The sequence below is a fragment of the Rhizoctonia solani genome, chromosome 4 (assembly GCF_016906535.1).
Source record: "Rhizoctonia solani chromosome 4, complete sequence".
Lineage (NCBI taxonomy): Eukaryota > Fungi > Basidiomycota > Agaricomycetes > Cantharellales > Ceratobasidiaceae > Rhizoctonia > Rhizoctonia solani.
The window spans coordinates 2785153-2802101 of NC_057373.1; the positions used below are offsets into that span (position 1 = coordinate 2785153).

Genomic DNA, 16949 nt, shown 5'->3' on the forward strand with positions numbered 1-16949 from the left:
TTTAGTTTGCTTTGAGCAAGCTTCGCACGGAACCTTTCAGTATGCGCAGACTCTCAAGCTGTTGGACAGGGTCGTCTGTCAGCTTCAGGCCACCCGCGAGCTTGGCAAGTTGGGCAAAATCAGCTTGGAGATCGAGTGGGATTCTCGAGACAGCAGCACGTTTTTCCAACTGCTTTTTGCGACTGACTTCTGCAAAGTCACGGGAGACTTGCTCTGCACGGTCCACGACTGACGCTGGCACTCCCGCCACATTTGCGACATGAGTTCCGAACGAGCCTGGAGCTACACCTTCTACAAATTTGTACATCATCACGAGCTAAATTGAACCAAGTGAGAAAGTGCTTAAGAACGTCTGGTCGTAGTAATTACCTGACGCTTCTCATCATCAACCACCGTTTGCATCGTCATGTTGCGAATGTTGGGATGCTTCTCACCCATATCAGTGAGCGATGAGTAATGGGTAGCAAAAAGCGTGAGTGGCAGGGTCTTCGTAGCCAGCTCGCGAAGTACAGACTATGGAGTTTTTCAGTTGGGATTCTAACAGTATTGGGATCGATACTTACGCTTGCTATAGCCATACCGTCCTAAAGGGACCACATTAGTATTTCCTCGTACCTCTTGTTGATTAGTACTCACATATGTGGATGTTCCACGACCAAGCTCTGCGAAAATGTTTAGTACATCTCGCATATAGGCACTGACACAGGGCTTACCGTCCATAATAACCAAGGATTTAGGAGTAGCGTCTCTTAAGATTTTGCAGCATTCATCTAACTCGACCTAGTTGACAATGCCACTCAGCGAACGATCATGCAGATTCCCAAGTTCAAATATTACCTTGAAGGTAGATGAATTGGTGAACACGCTGTCGTATGCTCCCATTCGGCTGGAGTCGACGTGAGTGATACTGAACGATCAGGACTGCAAGTACTCACGTCAAAATCGCATCTACTGGTGACAGCCTGGCATGACCCAACTGGTTAGAGTAAGTCAGGGATCGAACGGGGAATGACCTACCTTGCTGATTCGCATGGGACGAGCATGCCCATTTGAGCCATGATAACCCCCGCAGCCGTCATACGCATCACCTAGACGGTGTGAATATCCAAATCCGATCTCGTAATGACAAGAACAACTCACGGTAGATTTCCCTCCCATATTAGGACCGGTGCTATCGATGCCGGGTTCAGCTAATACGTTGCATCAAGGTAGTAGCTACTTACATCAAAGCGACATTAGGATGCTGGCCACCTAACACATAAAGTCAATCATTTGGTCAATTCATAAAGACTGAGTTTTTTTTAGAAACGTACCAAGCCTCACAGAGTTCGCAATGAAGTCTTTCTTCATATTCAACTCCAGCGCTGGATGCCTCAAATTCTCGAATTCTACGAATGCTCGTCCAGTATCCTCTACAAACTCGGGCCGACAGCTGGGCGATCCGAGAGCTTCCGAAGCCTTAGCAAGGCTCAACAAGCAATCCATCTCAGCGGTTACTTTAACCGCACGAAGCCATACGTCCCGGTCCGCGTCGAACTCGGCAAATACACGAAGTTTGAAGTCACGCACAATTCCTGTGCGAGTTTCGCGTGCTTCTTTCAGCGCACGAATTGTGGAGGCCAGGAGAGGGACTGTGTATCGAGTAATTGCCTATATTTCGAGGTCAGCCAGGTCAATGTATGCGTCCACAGGAGCGTACTTTGGTTCCCCCGTGTTTGGTCCAATCCTTAGGAACGCTAACTTTCTTGCCAACAGGAACTTGAACCTAACCAGTCGGCCAAATCAGACCTATTACAGACTGTGAGATGCAATGGATTTCGCTCACAATATAAATATCCTTAGTCCCAGTGGCGCTATGCCAGTAACTCAAGTCCTTGCACCTGTAATCCGAGGAGTGATTGGTTGCCGGATTTCAATCTCGAGAAACCGATAAACTCACCCAAGGTCTGACTTCAGACCGCTCAGTTTCTTCTCAAGCTTTTCTTCCAGTTGCTTGATTTCGGTCTGGATTTCGCAGTAGGCTTCGTCGACATCATCGGAACTGGGGACAAGCAGGTCGTCCTCGACTTATCAAAATCATGATAGTTAGCACCATTTGAATAGGCTTTAAGTAGTCGACCTTACCGTTAAAGAAGCTCTTTACCCTCTTTATATTCTTCTTCAAATCTGGGGCCTGTCGCAGCAATCCCAACACACTCTTGTTCTCGAAGTCTTCGGACATTTCAGCCAGAGTGGCCAGGCCCTTTGACAAGTTCTCGAATGCGCTCAAGACTTTCAGGAAGTCCTTAATTGAGCATGACTTGGCATGTACTCGAGAGACAATACGCTCGAGATCAGGAATACCAGAAACTATTTTACTAAAGCTCGTTTCGATCTCTGGGTGAGAAATCAGATCTTGTACAGCGTCGAGACTAAATCATATGGTTTAGCCTTCAATCTTCGAGGCCATAATTGACGTACCGCTCGTTGATCGCTTTGACATCCTGTAGTGGATTACAAATCCAAATTCTAAACAGCCGTTTGCCTTGAAGAATAGAATATAAGGACAACACCCAACAAGTAGGTGTAATAAACATACCGAAAGGCGTGACACATCGTCCCAAGAGCTTCAACAGTGTTCCTTCCTCGGTTCCTTCGCTATTCACCAGCACCTCAATGTGGGACAGAGTCTGGCCATCGAGTGCGAGCCCCTTGCCCCTCTGTAAAGGATCATACACATTGAAATTTTTCTGTGTGAGAATGTCTTTGTCGATATTAAGTTGCCGCAGATACCAAATCATTGATCCTAGGGATTCAATCGCTGTTTCGTTCCCGATAAAGCTTCGGATCGCATCAGGAACCCCACTCGACCAGGAGTTGTCGTCTTCCATGCCATCGTTATCGCTAGGCTCAGGGGGATACAATGCTTTGAGTTCTTCCAGTGTCCGATCGTAAGATAGGCCTTCGGATTTGCTAAGAGGTGTCCAGAGGCAATTGCTCGGTAATAGGACTTTCATAAGACGTGTAGTCGCCACAGAAAGATTGCCCTGCACTGCTATTAGTACGTCTACTACCACCAGAGTACTGGCCATACCTTGCTATAAACCAGCTCTTTTGGCCTAACCTGGCGCATGATAGTCTGTGATTGAATATTGTTAACACTCGAGTAGATAAACTAAAAAGATGGTTCGAACCTCAAGCTTCGTGCGCACAATGTCATCCTTGAAAGATGAAAGATTAAATTCACCAGTCGAGGCGTCCAGCACACAGATTCCAAACTCTCCTTCTTCCTCTGTTTCGCGAATCGAGATACAGTGTCCAGCTTGTTCGTCTTGCAAGAGCTCAGGATCAACAAGCGTGCCGTTGGTGAGGACCTTGTTAAGTTCCCTAGGTACAAGTTGAGGTATTTCTGAAGTTCGAGGAATGAAGCGTAACTTACCTGCGCACAATCTTATCACCCGCTGCAGCAGCTCCTTTTCCTTTCGGGCCCTTGTTCGCCGCCTGTCGCATTTCCGCTCCAAGCTGAGTTTCAGCTTGGTCGACGCGTCCAACCTTATAACCTGTGCTTGTTATTAGTGTCAAGCTAGAACATGAGCCACACACGATATATACCTTTAGCCAAGAATTTGGCCGCCCAGAACTACGTTACTTGAATGTTAGTGCTTATGGTGTAATGGAAACAATCGGTTCGACTTACCTGGAAACTCGACTCGGGTACCCCAACCTGCCAAGATCCAAAGTCCAGACATAGACAAGAGAGTAAGTGACAAAATGCACTCACCATTTTCATTTTAACGCGATCAGTTAGCTTGAGGTCGAATTCGGAGTGCCCAATCTGGGCGTCGTTTTCATACAGCTCGTAGAACTTGCCTATTGGATTGGTTACTTTCGTGCCCCAAAAAAGGGGTTGATAATGAATTACCGACCTTTTTGGAAGAAAAGAACAGTGTCGAAGTGGTTTTGCTTAATCTCCCAGAACTGAAAGGCCGAAGACGTCAGTCAAGTGCGGCACCAAACGGTCGCAACCAAACACCTACCTGTTTCTCAAACGGAGTAAACGAGCTCCAAGCCCCCTTGGGTATCCAGAGTGTCCGAGGATCAGACCCTTCTTCTGCATGACGAACTCCGTCTTTCTGCTCATCGAGTGAGAACCAGCGTGGGGGAAAACGAATGGACACTCACATCTTTGGGATCCTTCAGGAAGGAATACATCTCCTCATTTGCCTTTTTATCAGTTTTACTATTTTGCGCACGCTGCTCGGCGGCGGTGAGCATAAAATTCGTGGATGAGCCACCAGAGGGAGCTCCTCCGGTCGGTTTAGCAGGCGGACGGGAAGCTGTCTAATTATCCAGCAAGGTTAATAGCTACCTAAATTACAACAATCTGAACACACCTTTTTGCTTTTCTTCTTCTTGGGAGATTCGTCGTCGTCACCTAAATCATCATCATCCTCGGACCCGGCTTTTGAGGGAGCGATCTCTTCAACCTCATCGTCTTCATCATCGTCTACAATGAAATCATCATCATCACGGGAAGAGACAGATGTACGGCGCTTCTTGGCAGGAGTTTTCCCTGTTCCGAATATTAAATATCTAACATTGATAACAAACGTAGTGGAGACCCACCCTTTGGAGCCGCGTGTTTCGCAATCCTTTGCGAAAATGAAGCAACCGCTGCTTCGTCCTCTTCAGAGCCGGAATCCTGAACTTGAGCTTTGCGCTTAACCGCTTTCCTAGTCGACTTTAAGGAGATAACCGTAAGAAAAATAGAATCCTTCAACTAAGAGGATACTAACCATTCGAACAGGCGCCTCATCATCAGAGTCATCCTGAGACAAATCAACAGTCACGTTGGTGTTAGGACTGCTATTCTGAGCACTACTCGAGGTCTTGAGCGCCCGCTCAACGGGCGAGCTCATATTCGCATCCCCCTCGCTCGATGCCCCGCCCACTGGGGACGAAGCAACAGGCTTGACCGGACTACGGAACTGCGATAGAGACTTCTTGGGAGTTGCAGCAGCATTATTAGGTGTTTTGTTAATAAAGCTGAAAAGTGTTTTCTGTTTGGGTCCTTCGCTCGACTTGGATTGCTTGGGAGGCATGTTGTTAGAGTTGTGGCGGAAAGCGTAAGGAACGAGGCGCGAATAAGATCCAGATCGCCGTCAAAGTTATATAAGCGATCGGTGTTGACGCGTTGTTTGGTGTCAATATATTGCTCACTTCTATATGCACTTTGCTTTAAACACAGGTAGCTCTAGCCCAAATGGTATTCCATGGAGGTATTGATTATGGGAAGAACAGAACTTCTTCCTCTCACTCACTTCCACCTCCCAATCCACGCAACAACATTCGCCTTTCTCGCATTCAAATCCTCTTGGGTCCAAACCTCACCATCAGACATGACCCGCCTTTCTCCCCTCCAGATTCCATCATTTTCTATAGGTGTCCAATCTAACCCAGCTTCCTCACCAGCTTTCAAAAACGCCTCTCGTACAGATTCGTGAGTGTATACCCCCGCAGCAAGATAAATCCACGAATCTAGGCTCCGTCGTAGTGTTCTAGTGACAGTCGATAGTATGTCGGGATGAGACGAGTCAAAGTGCAGTAGATCAGATAGTATTAGAACTTGGTATCCTTCAGGCGCTAGGGAACTAAGAGAAATAAAGTCAGTTTAATCGCATACAGCCCCGTTTCGACTGACAGAAGAGATGAAACATCTGCTCCCCATGCGTAGCCAAGAGCACTTATCGAACAGTCTGGTCTAAGTTGTTCCCTATTGGCAGCGAGGTTCTGATGTAGAATTGAAATTATTGTTTCGTCTGGATAGTCTGTAAGCTGAGTTGTAAAGTCAGCTCATGCACGAAATGCACCAAACTCGCTAGTAGTATAGCTTACCATCACTAATAATGGATGCGAGTCGATCGTGGCCGACAGAATCAGAGGTAAAGCTGCTCCAGATCCAAGCTCGAGAACTAGACAGATAATCACAATGCGTCAACCGACAACTAACCATTGGTCACTCACCCGTTTTCCCTCTCAGATCAACATTTCCCAACTGAATCTGTTCAGCAAGAAATAGTGAAGGGGAGAAAACTGCATCGGCGAGTAGAGTGTTTGCCTAAAAGCAATCCCACAGTATCAATACTCTGCCAAAAACACAGGTCAGCCATACAAACCTTTCCCTCCTAACCCACGCTAACGAGTCAAATTTATTCCCAAATCAGATTTATCTAAGTCTGACCTTGGCGGCAACCCTCAGCGTGAGTGAACCGTATCGGACAATCCCTGCTTCGGATGGGTCCGCCCGCGTTCCCTCCATGATCGAAAAAGAGTCTGCAAGGATGTCTTCAGAGTCCATGATCGTTGATGGAATGAAAATGCATAGGTGATCGTCAGAAGCCTTCGGGTGGTTTGTAACAATCGATTCATGTAACGGGTTATGAGAAGGTAAATAATTAAAGCCATTCGATTAAGTTCTGATATGAACAATGTACAGTGCTACACGCGAATTAAATGCCTACACATAGAAAATTTCCTCCAGAGCTACATTTGCATGAGTTTCTCAAGGGCCGTGGTCGCGTCGTGGACCGATGTGGCCCGCAAAGCTTGTAAAGCCCCTTTTCTCCTGGTTGGGAAAAGTGGACCACCAGCCTTGCCAAGACTTCACCCAAGTCAACCAAGCAGGCAACAACAATCAGCCAAATGATAATCCAGCTGTGCGAGAAGCCGTTAGTATACAGTCCAAGAGTAGTTTACGAGTACTCACGTAATACGCATCATGGCGCCGTTATTCAGGTGTTCATGAATGATGTCAAGCTGCAAGTTTGTCAGTCAAGGGTGTCCTATAATTATTCCCCACTTACCAAATCGGATGCAACCCCAAGTCGCTCATTCAACACCTGAACCCTAGGCTCGATTTCGAAGTAATCCCTCGTTGCATCGTACAGACTCTTTAAACTGGCTTCAGACCAGAACAACTCGGGAGTATCAAGAACGTTAGACACCAAATTTACGTCCCGCCGAAGTTTGAACAACCGGCCTGTGAGTTTCAACGCTTCTCCACGACGTAGCTTGAGTTCTCCAGAGTCCGCGAGCTGTTTTGGAAGAGCCGTTACTGAGGGAGCAGCCAAGACAACTTGGGCTATGGTTTCATAGTGAGCTAGAAGAGTCGATTGGGCCAGTGCGTGTGCAAGAGATAGTTTCAGGAGATGTGACGAAGATTTGAAGGCTAAATCACTAGGTTAATCTCAAGTATGCTCCTGAATTTAGAGCGGACTGACTGAAAAAATCATTGTAGATTCTTGGAGAAGGTGCGCTAGGATCATACTATAGGCAAGGTATAGTTAGCAGGTGGTGGTGCTCGCTCTTGTAATTGCTTGCCTCGTAATGGCATTCCTCCATTTCCCAGTCATTCTCTGACCTTCGTCCTTGTAAAATTCCAGCATTATGCAAATCCTCCAGTATATCCTGCTCTTGCGTTTCATCTAAGCCAAAGAAAACAACAACACCTGAAAAAAAGCTCGTAAACACATCAAGCATGGGATAAAGGAGAAACTCCCTTACCATAATCGAAGAAGACAACATCTGCAATATCATTGTCATTGTCCGTCTGCCAATAGTCCGGGTCATTCCGGTGTCGAATTTGGGGCACCCTCTTATGTGGTTTGCGAGACGTAGGTGGAGACGAGGATATATAACCACCTCCTTCTAATGAGTACGGATTACTGGGCGATCCAGGGGCAAAATATGTTCCGTCATAGCCATACTCTTCAGCCTCGGACATTTTTGATAAGATCGATTTGCCGCCAGGCGACTTGACGGGCGGAGATGACCTGATGTTAACATGCTGCCCATAGCCAGGAAGGAGTGGTAAATGGTACACCTAACGTGTATTTAGCTAGGCTGTCAAAGAGGATAAAATAATGATACTCACTGCGTACACAGCCTCGTCAAACACTCTCGGAGCAACACCGTGCTCACGCTTCAAGAACGCCGTTAGAAGTTTCATACGAAATGATTCCGCGATGCAATACGCCGTAAGTCGCTTGTATCCGGCACGTTGCCTCTGCTCCTTGCCCATACGTTCCCCCTCGCTCCTATGGTCATTGCCCAGCCCACTGGGACCCTCTCTTCCATCGGCCTGGGGCTCGCGGGAAGGAGGAAGCGGTTGAACTTGGACATCCGAGGGAAGTACAACCAATTTCTGAGAAGTTTTTGAAGTGCGCTGGGGCTTGGAGGCAGCAGCGAGTGGAATAGAAGTAGTTGACCGTCGAGGCGTGTAAGCTCTCGTTTCTGGGATAGGAGGAAGGTGGGAAGCACGCAGTCGGCCAAGTCCAGCCATCGACGTCGATGTCCGCCTCTGGGGTATAGGTTTGCTCGCCATACTGTCAAGTGTCTACCACAGCCTGTGAAACCTCAAGATGTGTCGTTACGGACTTGGTTGTTGTAGTCCGTTTGGAAGCAAATGACGTTCGTGCCAGAGCGTCAGGGTCCCAGACCCTTCTCGACTTTGAACCAGCACCGCCACGCGTGCACCTACTCTCTCTTCAACCTCGTCATGTCCAGTCTCCAGGGATACGTTGATCGTGAGTCCAGACGCGCATAATGACAAAAAAGAAAACATGATTCTAATATTTCCACAAAAGGCAAAGTTCTTCTTGTTCTGCAAGACGGACGGGCGATAGTCGTGAGTCTCCGCGTCTACCTGAAATGGGCCTGTGCTGAACTTGCGCGCAGTCATTGGCCTTGTAATTTCATCCGTTGACGCATTATCTATCTATGCAGGGCACCTTGGTTGGATTTGACCAGCGGTCGAATGTTGTCCTCTCCGACTCGGTAGAGAGGATCTACAGCATCGAAGAGGGCGTTGAGGAAGTACCGTTGGGGTTATACTTGGTCAAAGGTGACATGATGTAAGTTGTTGGCGACAATCTTTGTGTTTGTTATTGACCATGCATCTTGGCTAGCGCGTTGATAGGGGAAATGGACGCTGCTATCGATTCTGCGACTGACTTGTCAACGATACGAGCTGAACCCTTGCCACCCATCCGCTACTAAACGGCTTGCTCTTAAAATTTCGGATCTCTGTACCATGGTATAGTCTAAAGGCACACTATACCGCCAAAACGAACCATCCCTAGCCCACTGTCACGTCTTGCTGTTGGCCTGGCACGTAACGAATGTATTTATTGGCTTCTATGGCGGCCTCCACTCAAGCATTTTCTGGAATATGTTGTCTCTTTTCCCGAAAACTGTAATTTGTGAGCCCGCAATGCATTCTGTTCAATTAATCATACTTGCTTGTTTAGTCACAAATGCCCCGAGCTGCCTCTTGATTTTATTTCTATTTAGCACACCCGCACAACCCGCTCTGATCTAATAATCTCCCCAACCCTCGGCCCACTAGTACCGCTGTGCGTCTACGACTATCCAGTATGGGCATTCTTCCAAACTACCCACCGCCAAACAGCCTCAAAAGCATTGGCAGACTTTACATCGGCCCTTGATCATTTACTATATTCGGGAATGTTGCAGGTACCGTAACTTGAAATGATTGGAATACTGCCCAGGGCCATGCTATTAGATGAGGTGATCACCACCACCGAAGCGAGTCGGCTGGTAGCTTTTATCTCGTTGGCATCACACTCCATCCACAAGCGCCGGCAATACTGAATTTGACGAGGGAAAGCTTCAGGCTCTGCCAGCCCAAAGCTCCCATGAAATGTCGTCGTACCGTATACACGCAGACGTATTATATACGAAACAGACAAATACATACAATGCCCCCTTTAGCAAGGTCAATAGCACTGGCAAAACCAAGTGTGTCTATTCCATCAGACTTGAACTCGCACACTGGGAGTCTGCCAAGCCATATCATACAGGTCGGACCGGTCGTCGCCGTAAGAAGAGGGACCAAATGCCCAAATGAGGATCCCACCAGCGAGCACGCACAAGCCGACGAGCGAAAGAGGCACTGCGAATCCGAGCATGGTGAGCGAGGGTGAGTAGTTGTAAAGAACAGGTGCCGAATCGGTCGAGCTGGGCGCCGAGACGGTGACCACGGCAGAGGGTGCAATGAGAGGAATGGTAGTGAGGATGACGTTGATACCGGTAATAATCAAAAGCACGATCATAGGGACGAGGTAAGCGAATATACTGTGGTTCTGGCGCGTTTTTCGGGATGCAAGCACACGGGACTAAATGCCAAATTATCAACTCTCCGCCTATAGTCAGTGAAAGCTGTACTGACCACATGGTATATGACCGATGTATTGGATGCCATTAGACAGAACTCTACCATTAGAGCTAAGATGCGCTGCGTTGCAGCAGCATAAGAAGGTCCAGTGCTGATAATGCCTCGATTGTGCAATGTTGAGCAGTAAATATGGTCAATCGTGATCAACGCAGCTGCTCCTAGCCATAGTGCACCACTCCAAGGCGGAAGGTGCTGGGTGTATTGGCCGCGGCCAGACAAGATACGAGGGAAATGCATTGGCGGTGATGGAGCGGTGCAGGCGAGACTGGCTGTACATGTGATAGCCGACAAATTCAAACTGGACTCGGCGCTTATTTGGTTTCTGATCACGGCATCCAGGAGCGTCAACTCACTGCTGATGTCACTCACACGTGATTATCCCTTCGATCCGTACCAACCACACCCAGTCGTAACATGCCTCTCACCACAGCGGGTGCGGCAGTTCACATAACGCCAAGTGAGCAAGGCTGAACTTTAAGTGATCCGCTTACTTACAGCCCAATATAGCCGTTCTCTCGACCTTTCTCAAACACTATCAGACCAAGGTCCACAAACTTAAGCATGGAGGTCAAGAACACCTCACGGATGATATTATATTCGACCAGTAAGCATACTGATGGTTTTATGTTATCGTGCATAGCTAATTATATCCAAGGGCATTCCATATTGTAAAGGCATTTGTGGAGCTGGGAACACACAACACAGTAGACGATCTTCAAGCATTGTGAGTATAATACATAGCTAGCGCATTCGAGGCTCACGCCAACACATTTCCAGTACGAATACCCATATCCCTGCTCCCTTTTGGACAACTGTTATTCCTACCCGAATACCCCTGTCTTCATGTAACGAGGCCGCCGATCTGCTAATTACCTTGCTAAGACGGACCTCGACCCCATCTGGTTCAGATTATACCGAGGAGGAGGCAGAGGCAGAGTTCAAGCGCGTCGTTGGTGGGGAGCGCTGGTGGCAAGTTCGAGGCTTGGAGGGAGTTGAAGCCGAATGGGTGGCGATGAAAAAAGACTGGGAGCAGATATCCAAGGCAGAACGGAGGAAGGAAAAGAAGAAACAACGTCATCGAGAACATACCATCAAACGGAAGTCTAAGCACGGGAAGCACCCTGCAGAAGATCCTCTCGCTAGTGAAGAGTATACAGAGGATATTGATAACCTAACCCGGGTTATGGTAAGCTCTTCCTTCGTGCTGGTCGACAGCCACTCACGAACCCATCTCCAGTTGTATATTCATGGTGGGGCATATTTCTGGGGATCGATCAGTATGTTTCTTTTCTTTGCGCTCCTTTTACTAGCCTAATCGGTCTTAGACACCCACAGGTACCAAATTACCCGTTTTGGTATGCATTACTTGGACTCCTATCAACATGACAGTGCCTGAAACCTCGTTGTCATAGCACGCAAATTCAGTGGTCGTGCGTTCGCAGTGAACTACCGTAAAGCACCCCAATACCCATGGCCATGTCCACTTCAAGATTGCTTAGCCGCATGTAAGTTCCAAAAATCACATGATTCAGCGTTTCTGACGCAATGTCTAGACCTCTATCTCATTCGACCTCCTCCTGGTGCACTTCACTCGGCAATCAATCCGAAGCATATAGTCTTAGCCGGCGATTCTGCTGGTGGGGCATTGGCTCTAACACTCCTGACGGTCATCCGGGACATGGAGCTTCCGATGCCTTCTGGAGCAGTTCTGATATCTCCCTGGGTAGATTTGACGCATTCATTTGATAGCGTTATGACGAATGGCGATACGGTGAGCACCCCATAACCAAACTATTGGCATCTTCACTTCTAATGATAGCCGATTCAGGACATCATTCCACCACACGGGTTCATCCACAAGCCAAGTCCATCGTGGCCCGTTCCTGCACAACCACCTAGTGGAGGTGGGCGTGCTCCACCTTTGTCTGAGGAAGATCAGGGCAAACGTGAAACTGGGACGATGCCTATCCCAACCGATACCGGTGAGACATCGGCAGCACGGCTTGGCGAAATGGACGAGTCCAGTGAATGGGTTCAGCAGCGTAAAAGCCAGGCTACAGAGCCAACGAGTACGGGAAATCACAATGGCGCTCCTACACATTCGACGAGTCAGGATGATACCGAAGAGCAAGCTCATTCTGACCGCGATGCCTTTGGTGGAACAACAACGCCTCCGGACGAACGATATCCCAAACCGGCGTACCCGCAACTTGTCAAAGTTCCTCTTGAGCCAGGACAGCCCCCGCTTGAATTACGTTCGCAAATCCAGGTGTATGCGACCAACGAGTTGAGTAGTCTAGTATTAATATATATCCTCCCTAACTTAACGTTATTATCTTTCAGACAGCTCACCCACCCGCTTGTATCTCCTGTGCTACACGGCTCACTGGGTGGTTTGTGCCCACTCTACATAGTCGCTGGGAATGGTGAAGTTCTCCGCGACGAAATCATCTACATGGCTCATCGCGCTTCCAACCCAACTGCTTTCCCACTCCGTGAAGAACTTCTAGCTCGCGGTCAACAGCGTCAGGTCGCAGAACGATGGACTGAGGGCACACCTGTGCATCTTCAGGTCCTTGATGACATGTGTCATGTCCCCACTGTTTTCACATTTACACTCCAGGTGCGTTGAAATGGGCAAATATATGGAAGTGGTCTAATATCTTTCCTCAATAGGCCAAACTTGTATATCGGCAAGTTGCTAGCTTCATGAAACACTTGACCACAAGCGCTTCCGCGCGTCACTCGAACGTCCACAAGGCTTTCCCGACCATTGACGGCGAGACAGTAGCAGGCAGTACAACCTCCCTAGCTCGTCCACAAGAACAGGAAGGGGATCAACACCAAAAGCAACTTTCAGGCTCAACAGTACAAGGGGACCGAGAAGTATATTTAGAAGACGGCAAGGTGGTCGCGTCTGAAATTACCGACTCTCCCCGAATTTCATACACTCTACCTCTGTCTGAAGACGATCCCAAATCTTCTGAACATGCGCAACAACTCTTGCGTGCAGAACGAATGGATATTCACGGTGTAGCTCGGCCCTTGTCTCCTGACGCACTGCACATCCCTAAAGACGGCATTGGTGTTGTGAAAGCTGCGCCCGTCCAGCGATGGCTTACTGGCCAAACCGCATGGGATTCGAAGTATAAGCGTATTGCTCGAGGCGTCGAGAAGGAGCGCGCGAGGTGGGAGAAAAAGGCCATGGAGGTCATGAAGAAAGCTGGTTTGACAGATGCGGAGATTGATGCTGTGTGGCAAGAAAAGACGGCCAGGGCTCGTATTCAGGGGGTCGAGGGTGAAACGCCGAAAGCCAGCAGTCCTGAGCCCACACAACCTGGCACCCATGTTGCCCTACAAGTTATTCCCGAAGTGGAGAGCGACGAAACTGATTCTATGCGCGAGGAGCGGATGCAACATGGCCGGAGATGGGGACCATTGGATCTTGCTGGCGAGATGCCTCCACCTAGCGCGATAGCCGGACGACTAGATACCCCCGATGCAATTGATTTGCTCAAGACATCACTTTCTCATATGCCTCGTACTGAATTCCGCAGGCAAAGTCAGGGCAAGGCCAAGCAAGCTGTGGATCGCGTTCTGCGTGTGGGCACGGAGCCCGTTGAACCTAGGAGGCAGAGCGCTGCCGAGCAACAGGTCCCTGCAAACCCGCTGCATGGTGTACGGATGTGGGGAGGCCTCATGGGGTGAGCTTAGCATATTCAATTCGTAGGAATATTGTTGATCAAGATCCGTATAGATACTTTGTTGACAAAACCTCTAACGGGAAACAAATTACAAAAGATACGTTGTCGAATCTGCCTAACGCTGCAACCGAAGATACAGATGAAGATCCAGCGTCTCCTCGTGGTAGATTACCTCTTTCTCCTTGATATCCATTTTCGTTGATTTCCTTACGAACATTTGATATTTATCGACCCTCGTTTGCATTATCCACAATACAGTATAGCATCTATTGGATACAGTATACACTATAAAATCAATATATACACGATTTAAATACACATACATATTCACCTCGCTTTCACAATACGAAGCAACATACCCATCCCCTAAGGGATCCCTACCCAAGTGTACAGTGCTGCGCCCTGTACAATTCAAGTATAAGGTGATATTACTATTGTCTAGGGTATATGGACCTACTCCAGCCGATGACTTCTTCACTACTTTTCGAGCAACAAGCGCAATCAAACATTTATTGGCGCGGGCCTGAGGGATCTCTGGGGGACTAACACAATCGGTAACTTTAAAGGAGTGTCAGAACATGTCACACAATCGAAACTAAAAACCATACCCCGAAGTCCCTTGGGCGCGTCCATGAGTTTTCCGATAATGATTTCCATATGGTCTCTCAGACGCTGAAAAAGGGGAATGAGATTCAAGCCTATTAATTCGAAAAAAATATCCTCACCGGCTCAGATCCCCGATACTCCAATGGCAGAGCATTGATAACTTTCTCAACTGCGACCTAAGAATAGATCTTTATAAGCAGTTTCTCTATATAGCTTGTTTACACCTACAGCTCTTTCCTTCTTTTCTTTGGCGCTCATTTTGGGTTTCGCCCCAGGACGGCCCTTTGTGGGCGCTGAAGTCGATGCCCGGGATACAGCACGAGAAGAAGGATCCTCTTGTGCTGTTTCAGCATCCGCTCCAGGCGAAGACTCACGAGTATCTGCCTCTGCAGGTTGTGGGGGCGGCGATGAAGGAGCGGGCGTGCGTTGGGCGGCGGCTCGAGCTGCAGCTTGTTCTGTAAATGGTGGTTGGTCAATGACTCAAGTCATTGCAGCTTGAACTTTACCAGCTCTATCTTCTCCAAGCTTGAATGATATGTCCGGTCGTGGTGCCTATTCACAAGACTATGAAAGAAAGGCATCATAAAGCTGTTCAGTTATCATACCTGGGGCCACTCGACAGTATAGGCATTCATATTTAAAGCGTATAGAAAACTGCTGAAGCTTTCATTGAAAGTTTCTAGTGTTTCATACAGGTCACCCATCCGTTCTATATTCCGGTGCATAGCTGCCGCCTCGTCTGCGAATTCAGCAAAAGCTGGCTCTAAAAAATCAAGACCAGTTGGGCCATTGTCTGCACCAGTAGATCGAGCGAGAGCAGATAGCGAGCCATGAGAGACGCGTTTGAGGGGCGTTCGATGCTCTCGAGCCATGTAGATTTAGAAACCGCGGTGTCAATACAAGTCAATGGGTGGTCAACCACACATCGCGATATCGCTACACGGTAATGCTCGAATCCACGTGATCGTTAAGTAAGCTATTCTCGTCTCCGACTCCTCTCTGTGATCGCGGCCCTCATTATTCGCAAACTATTTAATCAATATTATAAGCTGAACCAACTTCGTTTATCATCTGGTTTCAATGCGCCCTTTAGTATCTATTTATGAGCAAAATTGAGGTTGGCACGCTTGAAGCTGTCTCCCAGCTCTCGCTTTGAGGAGTATGCAGGATCTATACATGTATATGTGCATCAGTGCCTTTAGGCGAGTTTCGGATTGCGTAAACATTCTCCATGGATCGTTCTGACATGGCTCTTCTTGAGTGGATCTAGCATGCCACTCTGATACACCGTTGCATCGAGGTCAACTCGGCCCGATACTCCTTAGATCCGACAAAAGAAATATGCGCTCTGTACACGCTACAGAACCGAGTTTCTAATCGTTTGACTGGCATCTGAAGGTCAACCAGACGTTTCAGTACTCTTTAATGGCCTTGTATGCTGGTGCAGTATTCTCTAAGCTCACTGAGAATGGTCTTGTGAGTACGGAGACTTGATTACCATCATGAAACTAGCTAGAACAAAAGACACAATACATGAAGTGCTTTTTAGAGCTTAGCGTAACGTAGGTTCCACTCGGCGGTGAGATGGCTCTGCCAAGGGAAGGCATGTGACTGACCCAGGTGACCCCAGAGGAGAACTTTAGTTCTACAAAATGTTGAAATGTCAACTGTGGTGACATGATGCTGGGAGTACTGATCATTGGAGTATTGTGCTACTAACTCCCAGAATTAGAAGTAACTCCTATGAAAAGATTCAGAGTGGAGCTCTTCACATTTCCAAACCATTGTGAAGCGATCGAATCGAAGGGAATGCTGCATGACACATTTATAAACCAAGAGAAATCAATACTCTTTGGTTGGTATCTCGTACAATACAGATGTCAATACATTAGATGCGTTGAACAGATCTTGTACGTATTGTTGGACGGGGACGAGAAGTCTTGCCTGCACGTGGCTAGGGCCGAGTAAAAGTGGCGGGTGCCGAGCAAGGGAATAGCACCTGGGTGGCGCCCCACACATCCGCCGATCCCTACTAAAATCAAATCCCTATTTGAAGCTGAGCCGCACCTACCCCTCAACGTTACCCAGAAAGGCTTTTGATGACTTGGAATGAGTGCAGTAATATATAATGCCTCATAAACCTAACCTAGACACTTGATGGACCCGAGTGCTACATACGCCCGAGAGAATTGGGTATTTGTAACCCATAGTTTAGCACGATTTCTTACGATACGGCCATCTGGAAATCAAGAGGTCTGAAGCCCATTACCCATTCGAAGTGCTGTTTTCCTTCTACTGTAGTAATGCACTGGATCTGTCAAGACAAGATTTGGGGTATTGGAGTGCGCGTGATTCCTGGCGATTCGTGAACGCATGTGATACCATATCTGCATTTAGCGTGGAAT

General features: G+C 48.0%; 7 protein-coding genes across 7 annotated transcripts; 2 read left to right on the plus strand and 5 right to left on the minus strand.

Moving 5' to 3' along the window:
- Position 1: 1 nt before the first annotated feature.
- On the minus strand, positions 2–5081 carry RhiXN_00942 (DNA mismatch repair protein MutS; the record flags this gene model as incomplete). The annotated part of the gene is made up of 29 exons (XM_043320761.1): positions 2–316; positions 370–513; positions 564–584; positions 637–662; positions 714–780; positions 838–886; positions 936–962; positions 1018–1088; positions 1141–1171; positions 1224–1251; positions 1314–1650; positions 1700–1765; positions 1826–1880; positions 1940–2066; positions 2125–2411; positions 2461–2524; positions 2579–3026; positions 3074–3118; positions 3174–3366; positions 3419–3539; positions 3592–3619; positions 3677–3703; positions 3761–3849; positions 3906–3957; positions 4017–4112; positions 4162–4320; positions 4374–4552; positions 4606–4720; positions 4776–5081. 29 exons carry the CDS (start codon positions 5079–5081, stop codon positions 2–4), a joined length of 3573 nt encoding a protein of 1190 aa, XP_043179773.1.
- A 215-nt stretch (positions 5082–5296) lies between these two features.
- Positions 5297–6337, minus strand: RhiXN_00943 (methyltransferase domain protein; the record flags this gene model as incomplete). The annotated part of the gene is made up of 6 exons (XM_043320762.1): positions 5297–5630; positions 5681–5814; positions 5875–5951; positions 6004–6097; positions 6156–6164; positions 6221–6337. 6 exons carry the CDS (start codon positions 6335–6337, stop codon positions 5297–5299), a joined length of 765 nt encoding a protein of 254 aa, XP_043179774.1.
- A 185-nt stretch (positions 6338–6522) lies between these two features.
- RhiXN_00944 (Sad1-interacting factor 3) lies at positions 6523–8362 on the minus strand (the record flags this gene model as incomplete). The annotated part of the gene is made up of 7 exons (XM_043320763.1): positions 6523–6596; positions 6647–6693; positions 6746–6795; positions 6843–7215; positions 7307–7487; positions 7543–7861; positions 7913–8362. 7 exons carry the CDS (start codon positions 8360–8362, stop codon positions 6523–6525), a joined length of 1494 nt encoding a protein of 497 aa, XP_043179775.1.
- A 174-nt stretch (positions 8363–8536) lies between these two features.
- RhiXN_00945 (U6 snRNA-associated-like-Sm protein LSm8) lies at positions 8537–9036 on the plus strand (the record flags this gene model as incomplete). The annotated part of the gene is made up of 4 exons (XM_043320764.1): positions 8537–8564; positions 8625–8665; positions 8764–8891; positions 8946–9036. The coding sequence occupies 4 exons, from the start codon at positions 8537–8539 to the stop codon at positions 9034–9036; spliced, it is 288 nt and encodes a 95-aa protein (XP_043179776.1).
- A 776-nt stretch (positions 9037–9812) lies between these two features.
- RhiXN_00946 (uncharacterized protein) lies at positions 9813–10471 on the minus strand (the record flags this gene model as incomplete). The annotated part of the gene is made up of 2 exons (XM_043320765.1): positions 9813–10175; positions 10229–10471. The coding sequence occupies 2 exons, from the start codon at positions 10469–10471 to the stop codon at positions 9813–9815; spliced, it is 606 nt and encodes a 201-aa protein (XP_043179777.1).
- A 177-nt stretch (positions 10472–10648) lies between these two features.
- RhiXN_00947 (carbohydrate esterase family 10 protein) lies at positions 10649–14124 on the plus strand (the record flags this gene model as incomplete). The annotated part of the gene is made up of 12 exons (XM_043320766.1): positions 10649–10691; positions 10742–10838; positions 10890–10958; positions 11012–11420; positions 11472–11511; positions 11560–11589; positions 11647–11739; positions 11788–12005; positions 12063–12503; positions 12582–12857; positions 12911–13938; positions 13992–14124. The coding sequence occupies 12 exons, from the start codon at positions 10649–10651 to the stop codon at positions 14122–14124; spliced, it is 2877 nt and encodes a 958-aa protein (XP_043179778.1).
- A 180-nt stretch (positions 14125–14304) lies between these two features.
- RhiXN_00948 (DASH complex subunit Dam1) lies at positions 14305–15416 on the minus strand (the record flags this gene model as incomplete). The annotated part of the gene is made up of 7 exons (XM_043320767.1): positions 14305–14340; positions 14396–14496; positions 14547–14610; positions 14664–14720; positions 14773–14999; positions 15051–15096; positions 15150–15416. 7 exons carry the CDS (start codon positions 15414–15416, stop codon positions 14305–14307), a joined length of 798 nt encoding a protein of 265 aa, XP_043179779.1.
- Between the last annotated feature and the right edge of the window lie 1533 nt (positions 15417–16949).